Consider the following 11,043-nt stretch of genomic DNA (forward strand, 5'->3'; position numbering starts at 1 on the left):
TAATGGTAGCTCCCAGGGAAAGGTCCACAACCCTTTCCTGCCGACGCCCATGCTGCCTCCCCCTCCGCCTCCCCCGATGGCACGTCCCGTCCCACTGCCCGTCGACGCCAAGCCACCCTCCACTTCCTCCACCGAGGGGGGAGGCAACTCACCCACCTCGCCCAGTGAGTGCACACACACACACACACACACACACACACACACACACACACACACACACACACACAGATTATATAACATTATCATTTGTCTTAACTTTTATCATGCTGTTTAGTGTATGTTAACTGAAATCTTTTCCCTGGAGGCCAACACGCCTCTGCAACAAAGGAAAACACAGAACAAATAACACAATATTTAAATTATTTCTCTAATATTTACTTCAAAAACCTAAAGAAATGATTCATAATCTGTGAGCAGTGAGTCGTATTGTGTTTAGATTATATTTGACTTCAGGGTTTTAGTGTCGATTCCTTTCGTCGTTTGGCAAAAACACACGTAGTCTGTGCCAAAAGGTTTAATCCTCCTCACTCACACTCATCAACAACACATGAATATTTTTATTATTTATTGTTTCTGTTTTTGGTTGTTTTCATTCCTGGAGACAGAAGTGGAGTTCAGATGTAATTAATTTGTAGCAGAAAATAAATCTTTGTCATCACTTTGACCTACATCTTCTTAATCATTCCTCAAAGTCTTTAAAACTTTATTAATCTGTCCATGTTCTGAGTGTCAGTGTTGTTCCTGATTTAGACGTGTTGATGGAGCTCAGCCAGGGGTCTGCAGCCTGCAGCTCCGGAGCCACATGTCGCTCTGTAGCTCCTCTCCCTGTCGCTTTGGCAAAACATTATATGAACATTTCTAACGTTTATTTTATATTTTTTATTTAATTTTCATTTTCATTTATCATTGGAGTAGTTCTATCCTGTAAAAATAAAAGAAATCCTAAGTTTTGGAAAAAGTTTTACCAACTACTGGTCTTTTGTTGATATAATTTACTTTTCTTCTTTAGATGAACTTAAATATTTGAGTTTTGGAAACCTCCCAGAGAAATGTATTAAAAATAGAGAGTAAATGCACTGATGTGAAAGTCAATGATGTTTTATATTTTATGTATTTTCAATTAAAGCGAGGTTTGCAGCTCACTCAGCAAAACCTTTAAAAGATTATTTCAAAAGTCAAAAAGTTTGATTTAGGCTCAAAATTCAAAAACCTGTACCAGTACGTTGCCTTTAATTTTTAATCATCTCAACTGTTTTATTTTCACAGTATAAAGTGATTCTTACATCCCCAACTGTAAAAAAAAATATGTAGCATATACAGCAAATTTTAAAAATAGTTGTGGCTGTAGACATTTTTTTTTTCTTTGTTTGGGCAAAAGTGGTTCTTTTGATCATAAGGGTTGCAGACCCCGGAGCTAGGCTAACAGTTTCCCTCTGCTTCCATTCTTTGTGCTAAGCTAGGCTAAGCTAAGCATGCGGTGCTGGTTTCACAAACAGATTTTAGACTCATCTGTAGTGTTCTGCTCTTAGATCATTCAATAGTTGACAAAAGATCAGCTCGTTTTAAACCTAAAACGTCAAACAGACGAAGGCAGGACTGTAGGCCTTGTTTCCATGGTAACAGTCAGTGACACCAGCTGATCAGTGTGGACACCGTCACTGGTCATTTCTTGGATTTTCTCAGAGGAAAAACTTTTTCTGCTAGAGTGAACAGAGCTGAACAGTTTGACACTTTCAGTTTCACTTTCAGTGATTAAACATTTAGACGTCTGAGGTCTGACTTTTAATTTGAAATGATCGAATCTATCGTTGTGAAACTGACTTATGAACTGAACCCACAGAGATGAAACTTATATCGATCTGAAATATCTTAACAGAAGTGAAGTAAAGTCAGTGTTTTGCAGGTAATAAGTATCTCAAGTCTTTACTCTGAAAGTCTTGAGTTAAATGCTAAACTTTTAAACTGCTGTCGTTTTCCACTGTTCGACTTGCCTCGACTGTACTCACGTTTTCAGTTTTCCACTGTTACAAGTCGTGGATGGTTCCTGGTACCTGGTAACGTTCCGGTCGAGCTGAACAAAACAGAGCAAATTGTGACCACCATTTTTTTTAATCAACCCACCCAGATTTTTAAAAAATGTCAGTCTGCAAAACCAGCTAAAGTAAAGACATTCTTCTGTTTGGTTGCTGATGAAAGGATCTCAGAAGGAAGGGGTATCCTTCAGTGTTCCTGCGTGTTCTATGTTCTACGTTGCTCTGACGATCAGCTGAGAGTCCCGCCTACATTGAGATGTACCAGTAACAGTGGAAAACCGACTCGAGAAGAGCACCCAGCACCAGAACGCATCGAGTTTTAAGGAAATGAAGACTTGATTGGCTTTGATCTTTGGTCTCGGGGAGAGTATCAAGTCATTCCGAGTTAAAAGGCTGAAGACCTGCAGGAGTTTTCTTGATAAAGTTTTCAGCAACATGACCTCTGAAAATGTCTAAACTACACAGATGTTAATAAACTTTCATGTGTGTGTGTGTCGTGCAGCCTACTCCACCCCCACTTCATCTCCAGCCCAGCGGTTCGTCAGCGTCGGACCCAGAGACCCCGGCTTTAACATCCCTCAGCAGCCACAGGTAGCACACACTCACACAGACACACACACACACACACACACGCACACACACGCACACACACGCACACACACACACGCACACACACACACGCACACACACGCACACACACACACACACACACACCGTCAGTGTGTTCTGGTCCTCCTAGATCAAACTCACACTATGTGGCCAGAAGTTTATGGACACCAGTATTAGTTTGGATCTGTTTTGGTGGAATGTTCAACAGTGTTCCTCCATATCTTTGTGTCAGCAGAACCTTAAGCATCAGTGCTGTTGCTATGGTTACCTGCAGTTTAAAATAACAGTGGTTAAACTGTAGATCAGACCAGTGTTTGACCTGTTCAACATTATAGCCAATCAGAGAGCAGGATTTTGCATTGCCTCAGTGGTTGTAAACAAAGATGGGAAACGTGAGAAAGCAGTACTTTACGAGACTGTAATTTACTATAGAACAGGTGGTCAGTGAACGCACCATCCACATTTAACAGGACGCTATTGAGTGTGTGTGTGTGTGTGTGTGTGTGTGTGTGTGTGTGTGTGTGTGTGTGTGTGTGTGTGTGTGTGTGTGTGTGTGTGTGTGTGTCCAGGTCAGGGTCTGTTTGCCAGCTGATTTATGAAGAGTGTAACGATTGGGCAGCCTTGACTTAACTCATCCCACACACACACACACACACACACACACACACACACACACACACACAGTGCAGGGGATGACAGTGAGGTGGGAGTCCTGTGTTGACAATCGAGACATGTTTGATTGCTTTGGTGTGTGTGTGTGTGTGTGTGTGTGTGTGTGTGTGTGTGGTGGCCTGCAGTGAACGAGGCTGTCGATTTATTGACTCTGTCACAGGCCAGCGCACGCACACACACACACAGACACACTGGTGGAGACATGAGCCAGGTGTTTGTCACTGCTGTTAGAAACAGACTCTTGTTATTTATTCTTCCTCCGTCTCTTTGGGACATCGTTGTCGTCGGCGTCTCTGTCTCTGGACTAATGAGGACTTTTCCTCAAATCCTGCCTTTAGAAAAACTGACGTCTTTTTAGGAATTAAATATAACTCGTAGGTCAATGATGAACTTCAAACAACTATATTTTTTTTCAATTTTAGAAAGTGAGATTTTTATGGAAATAGAGGACAATTTTTATAAGTGGGGACATTAAATGAGATGAGGACATTTTTAGAACTAGAGGTCACTCTTGGAAGATGAGGAAACTTGGGCGAAGCAAAGAAATTTTTAGAGAGTGAGGACAATTTTTGAGGTTAAAGGCTTTTTTAATAACATGAACGTTTTTAGAATGGGTAAAATATTTTTTTATTTACAGTAATGACTGTTTTGGAAAGTGAAGACAATTTGGAAAAGTGGGGACGTTTTTGGAGTCTGGGGACTTTTTTGAAAGTCAGTATATTTTTGGAAAAGTGGTGAATTCTGTATTCTTTCCCAAGAATAAAAAGTAAAAAGAAAAATTGCTGTTACAGTGTACTTAATATTTTGTTATTTTCATTCTTTAAAAGTCACCAAAATGCAGGAAAGTCTCTTTTTTTGGTTTTTGAGGTCTCAAATTCGGCAAGTATGAGTGATTCTGGAAAATGTAAATATTCTTGGAAAGTTAGAAGATTTTGAGGCTTTTTGAAGTTTTAGGCTTCACGTTACACTTAGATTTAGGTTTATGTTCGAGATTATCGGGGCCACGGAAAGTCGTAATGTCAGTGAGTCCACACAAGTATAGACCTGTGTGTGTGTGTGTGTGTGTGTGTTAATAAAAGGCAGAGTGTAGATTGACAGGAAGTCCTGCTGCATTAAAGAGTGTGACCTCTGAACAGGACACACACACACACACACACACACAGATAAAATCAACATAATGACACACACACATAGAGGCAGGAACAAAAGTCACCCTGGGCGGTCGACATTCGGCTTCTGTTGGAGAGAGAGCCATGGGACAGTACCGTAAACAGTCCCTCCTCTCATCGCCATGGTGACCAACTGGACAGTCTGTGCATTCCTGTATGTGTGTGTATGTATGTGTGTGTGTTTGGGGAGTAGGGGGCAGATGGCACTGGCATTGTGTGAGAGTGGGCATCGTGCCCACACGGGTCAGCGTGGTGGTTGCCGTGAGCGACGGTGGCGGTTGCCCGTAGAAACGAAGATGGAGGGAGGGAGTTGGCACCTTGTCGTGCCAACTGACACACCTTACACACACACACACTATACACACTACTATACAAAAGCCAGCCATGACCTGATCAATAAGTGTGTGTGTGTGTGTGTGTGTGTGTGTGTGTGTGTGTGTGTGTGTGTGTGTGTGTGTGTGTGTGTGTGGTTATGTTACATCTGAGGAGCAGACGTTGCAGTGAGGGTGCTTTCCCGTGTGTGTGTGTGTGTGTGTGTAGTCATTATCTGTCTCTGTGTCCTATTTGCACACAGTCTTCAAGGTGAAGCTCACACACACACACACACACACACACACACACACACACACACACACACACACACATGCAGTAAAAACACCACGCCCACCACATGACTCACCCACACTGTGTGTGTGAGAGTGTGTGTGTAAATGTGTGTGTGTGAGAGTGTGTGTGTAAATGTGTGTGTGTGAGAGTGTGTGTGAAGTGCTGACTCAGGACTGGGTGAGAGACATAGAAACACTATCAGAGAGAGAGAGAGAGAGATGTTAGTGGTAGCGAGACGTTCGTGGAATATAAAGATCACTTTTACTGTCAGGAGATTCTGGATAAAAAATAAACATCTTTATGTTCATTAAAAAAAAACTTTATATTAAATTTGTCACATTAAACACAAACAACAAAAAGGGAAAAAACACAGCAACACAAAAAAACTGGGAACTAAAGTAGTGGAACTGCAGATCCCTGCCAGACAACAGATGGTGAAGCACCTACTGCAATGCTGTCAGATAAGACGAGCAGACCAACATTAACATTAAGATGACCTCCACATGCGCTGAAGCTGAAGCAAGATGTCGAACTGAAGCAGCTGTTGATCCCTTGCACCCTCTAGTGGCCAGTTAAAAAGAGTGAGAAGGGGTGAACGATGCAAAAATATATAACTGTGATTAGTTTGACTGATATTGCAATTGCGATATGATTTGATGTTAGAGGTACTGATCAGTTTACAGAGATCCGAGGAGCTGGGGTCTATTTTTTATTTACTCTGGAGAGTGAGACATCAGTTCTGTGGAGGATCTTTAATTGTATAACTCTCATTCTAACAGACTTGGAAATCACCATCGGGTCCCTCCATATTTTTTTCCACCCCTCAGAAGAAAATGAAACCCTTAAATCTTGTTCCCACTGGGACTGAGTCTGGGTGTTAGGATTCAGGGAGGAGAGGATCAGTACAAACCTGACACAGTAACTCTCTTCAGTGCTGCAGACCTGAACTGTCTGTCTGTCTCTGTTTCATGATTATAATCACAATATTATTTGGGGAGTTTAGAGTAAATTGATTTTAACTGTGCATACTGTAAAAGAGCACGTGTGCTCAAGTTATATGTCCTTCTAAGTCTCTCAAAAGACGACTTCTCCGAGTACATCTGCATCTGCTGATTTTTGTAGACACATCTTCAGCGATGTTCCTGGAATCATCTTTCAGCATCATACACCCTCGTCCACGTGACTCTCGATCTCGATCAAACCTTCGCTTGTGTCCAGGTGGTTAGCTAGCTGCTTCATTCCCTATGGTTCTCTTCTTTTGAGCCACAGATGCTGCTTCAGTGGTTTTGCAGACGGCTCTTCTCTTCCTCCCTACTTTGATGCCCAATGAACTGAAGGCTCTGGACAAGGATCAGGCTGCAAAACCTCTGCATCCGACCTCAACAGGGAGAGACCTCGCTCTCTGTTGTGTGAGACGTGCTCCAAGTCTGAATCTGAGATTCGTTGACAATGAAAAAAACACCAGACTGATCCTTTAAAGTCTCTCCCTTTCTCTCCATCGTTCTCTTCGTCTAACTCTCCTCTTCCTCTCTGTGTGATGAGTATCTACAGTCTGAATCACAGCTGTCAGCATCAGCCCACTGTGTGGTAACATTACTCCACACACACACACACACACACACACACACACACACACACACACACACACACACACACACACACACACACTGTCTGGCCTGTGAGAGTTTCATCTTCTCTGAGTCTTCTCAGGACAGAGGGAGGAGCTGCAGTGCAGCGAGTGAGCGAGAGGCCGAGAGACACCCGCACACACAGGGGGGAGAGAGAGAGAGAGAGCCAGCGAGGTAGAAAAGTCCCCGCGTCAGCAAGTTGTATTGATTAAAAACTAACCTTCCAGTCTTCTCCTCTATCACTACTGCACACACACACACACACACGGACACACAGCAATAGAATTACAACGAGTCAGGAGCAACTGAGGTTTGAGTGCAGAGAAACCCTGCAACACACACACATGCACACACACACACACACAAACTATTTACCTTCATTCAAAAACACATTTAATAAATTGTCTAATTTTTTTAAGAGTGTACGTAAATGTGTGTGTGTGTGTGTGTGTGTGTGTGTGTGTGTAGATGTGTGTGTCTTCACTTCAAATCAATACCTTTGTGTGTGTGTGTGTGTGTGTGTGTGTGTGTGTGTGTGTGTGTGTGTGTGTGTGTGTGAAGAAGTGCAGAGTGGGACGGGGAGGAGGAAGGAGAAAGCGATGGATGAATGTAAAGAAAGAAAAGGAGGAAGAGGAGGGAGGAGAGTGAGAAAGGTGCGGGGCAAGAGAGGGAGGGAAAGGGGGTGGATGGGGGGGGCTGATGCGGTTGCCTTGGCGATGGTAGTCACGTCCCGGGCCGTCTCGTTGTCCCTAGCAACCAGACATGATGTAAGGCGGGGATGAACTTGAACTCGACGGGGCAGCGAGGAAGAGGAGGAGGAAGACAAGGGAGAGATTCATGAAACATGAACGATGCACCTTTTGGCGATCGATACCATCAGAGATGGATCACACACACACACACACACACACACACACACACAGAGTGGAGATAGAGAGTGTCATAAACTCCACGACCAAAGGCAGCAGAAACAGAGCGTTGTGTTTGAGGACTAAAAGTCTGTCCTGAAGCTGAGAGCGATCATGAGAAAAAGTCCTGTCCTCTCTTACACGTCTTAAATGTCTTTTGGAGGCTTCAGTCATCAATGCAACCTCGACATCCTGATGATTTATCTTTTCTTAATAACTTAACCAGAAGTGGAAAGTTTGTCCTGAGGGTGTTGTTTGGTCATTGAAGTCCAGAGGTTGGACAAGAACCACTCGTAGGAACAGATTTGTTCTTCAGTGGTGTGTTTGAGTGATTTAGGAGAACTTGTCGTATTCACTCATTTCCTCAGCTAACGCGGCTTTAACGGCGCTCGTTTATTTCCTGTTTCTTTGCTGTAGCAGGTCTTTAAACTCCACTGCTGACGCTGTTAAAATGACAGATTTTCCTTCATGGATCTCTGAAAGCAGGACGTCAAACTCTGACCTCATAAAGTTCTTCTTACTCTTTGATACCATTTTCATGAACGAACACTTCTTGACATACGGTGCAGGAAGTGCAGCCTTATATGGTGTTGTGGAACATTAATTATGCTGATTTACACTAAAATATGAACAGGTGGAACATTTCCACAGTTACCTGAAGTTACGAGTGTTTGCTGAATCTGATGTGACGTGTTCATATGAAAAAAAAATTAAGATAATAATATGAAAACATTCTAGCATGAGGCCCAGTGTTTTCTACGTCTCAAGTCTTTGCAATCATGTCTCAAGTCAAGACATGCAAGTTCAGAGTCTGTTCAAAGTCCTAAAACATATTTTTATTTCTAAAGAGTGAACCATAAATCAGCACTGATATGTAATCATACAATAATAACAAAGTACACTGAGTTTCTGCACGTCCCTCCTCCCTCATACACCCGAGTAAACAAAACAGAAGGAAAAGAAAAACACATCAAAACAGTATACTCACAACTGAAGAAAACAAAACAAATAATAATGATAAATAAATAAAATTTGGGGACAAAAAAGATGAGACCAAAGCATTGACAAAATTAATGGTTACAATAACTTCATAATCCATAATTTATGGTCTGTATATAAAGGCTGGAGGTCATGAAGTCCAGGTTTAAAGAAGTCCAGAAAATGTCCAAATCCATTATTGATTACCTCTTGAAAAGTAAGAAAATATTAGGAAAATATTATCATAGGATTTTTTTTTTTTTCCTGAGGTCAGTCTCTCTAATGGTAGAAACTGTGATAACTGGTCCAGGAACAGTTCAAGTAGGAGGAGATTCATTTTTCTTAAAATCTAATTGGAAATCTGGTGTTTCGTTTAATAAATACAAAGAAGGATTTAAATTTCATTCTATTTTTAGGACTGATTTAGAGAATGAATTAACTGAATTCCATCACAGTTAGTTTTGTGGTTTTTTGTGGTTTGAGACTCAGTTTGTAAAGTTTCCAGCTCGTCATGTCCTTCCACTGATTCTGTTTTCAGACTTACTGCCTGAAAAACTCACTTTATGTTCAGCATGAAGACTTTAGGATTCATCTAAATATACCGAGCAGATTTGCTGATGATCTGTCCTGTAGTTGTTGAGATATCTCACTGTGAACCTAAAGTTAGCTTAGAAACTTTATAGACCACGATGTGGAAAACTGTCACAACACATTTCTATTAAGACCAAGAACAAACAATAAATTCAATCACAGACAATTCAAATACAGTTCAATACACCTGTTATATACATATATAAATAGTGCCAAATTCTGCAAACATATTTGTCTTTTCTCTCTCTGTATACATATTTTTCATTTTTCATCCAGTCCCTCCTGTTATAAGCTCATGGATCCCAGTTCCCTGTGCAGCAGTTTAATTGTTGGGAGTTTGTGTTTTGTTGTCAGGTGGTAATAAAAACCTGTTGTGGTCTCGTCCTCCTCCCCTCAGCCCCGTGAAACTGAATACAGGCTGATCCAACTCCATGTTAAACCTATAATCTGTAACATTTCCTCATTAATAAGACTCGACCTGTGTTACGTACGTTGTTGAGTTGTGAACTTATATTATCCCAACACGTTTCCAACATTTTGTTCTGGTCGCCTGTTGTTGTAACTTCCAGGGAAACATGTCAGATCGTTTTTCATCAGCTCTGGTGGTTGTTTAACAATGAAGACAACAACTCCCATGATGCCATGTGTTTTCAGTGTCTTCAGAATCCTTGTTTGTCCTCGTTTTAGTTTTGATGTTAACACGTGTTTCCGTCTCTCTCCTCAGTGGTACCTGGGATAAGGACTCCAGAGGCCCCTCCCCCCTCCACCCACCTGTACGACAGATCGCTGCAGCCTCCTCCTCGACCTTTGACCTTTGATGCCAGCTGCGACAGAGAGTCCTGTCTTGCCCCGCCCCCCTACAGCCCTCCTCCTCCTCCTCCTTTTCCACCCCCTCTGCGCCTGACTCCGCCCCCACCAGCGCCATACACAGACTCAGCAGCATCAGCATGGCTACAGCGGATCAAACGCGCCCTGACCCCCGGTGTTAAACACCCACTCTGTAAAACTGTACGTCACACTCTTCCCTGTAGACATATGGTTCATATGTCGATGTCCATATATAGTGCCACACCCCACCCCCCCAAAAAAAACCACAAACCAGACCAGGCTGAGAATCCGTGGCCGGGGGGGAATTGAGCCTCAACTTTTGGGAACACCGCAAGACTGAATCACAGAGCTTCCCCCTCCTCACGCTCCCATCATCCTCTGCAGCGTGTGCATCCAGTGGACTTGCAGCACGACAACGACTCCACTGCACCATACGACCCCCCCACCATCCCCGGTGGATCCTGATGGCGTTGGGTTGGCGGGACGGGATGCACCGTGGCTGAGAGGGGTGGGAGGGGAGGTGTTACCTGGCTCAGATACCACCAGCTAATACGCCCCACCCCCCCCACCCTCCCACACCACCCCACCTGAGCCGTCACACACCTCCTGGTATGGACTCCGACCCCCCCCACTTGACCCCGCCCCCTGGTTGGTGGCACTGTCAGGGAGGGAGGAGACTCTTTCCAAGGACATGGACCCATGCTTAATGGAAAGACCTGATGCGGAGGTGGTGCAGGCGCAAAGAGACGCCCCCCCTGCCCCGCCCTGCCCATTTAATAACATGAACTCTACATGCAGGGGTGGTGGTGGTGGTGGTGGTGGGGTTGGGGAGGGGTGATGGGGTAGAGGTGGCGGGGAAGCGGGGGTTTTGTTGATGTGAAGTGTTGCGACCAGACGCTGGTGGATCCACGCTCGTTTATCTGGGAGGCTTTTGGCTTCATGGCTCATTGATTTTTCTCTCTTAGCCGTCATTTCAGCTGGTCCCCTCCTCCTCCTCCTCCTCCTCCTCCTCCTCCTCCTC

General features: G+C 43.5%; 1 protein-coding gene across 3 annotated transcripts in view; it reads left to right on the top strand.

The window, feature by feature from the left end:
- The window catches only part of nfia (nuclear factor I/A), a 245,412-nt gene extending 234,586 nt beyond the window's left edge, over nt 1-10,826 (top strand). For all 3 annotated transcript variants that reach the window (XM_084723833.1, XM_084723831.1, XM_084723832.1), the window contains 3 exons: nt 1-164; nt 2,536-2,624; nt 9,919-10,826. The exon at nt 1-164 is cut by the window's left edge and continues 2 nt beyond it. In XM_084723833.1, the coding sequence (XP_084579959.1) occupies nt 1-164; nt 2,536-2,624; nt 9,919-10,012 (347 nt within the window). In that variant the 3' untranslated portion in view covers nt 10,013-10,826. The remainder of the gene's footprint in view (nt 165-2,535; nt 2,625-9,918) is intronic.
- The last annotated feature ends 217 nt before the right edge of the window (nt 10,827-11,043 follow it).

The sequence above is a fragment of the Lutjanus erythropterus genome, chromosome 7 (assembly GCF_056507025.1).
Source record: "Lutjanus erythropterus isolate fLutEry1 chromosome 7, fLutEry1.hap2, whole genome shotgun sequence".
Taxonomy (NCBI): domain Eukaryota; kingdom Metazoa; phylum Chordata; class Actinopteri; order Lutjaniformes; family Lutjanidae; genus Lutjanus; species Lutjanus erythropterus.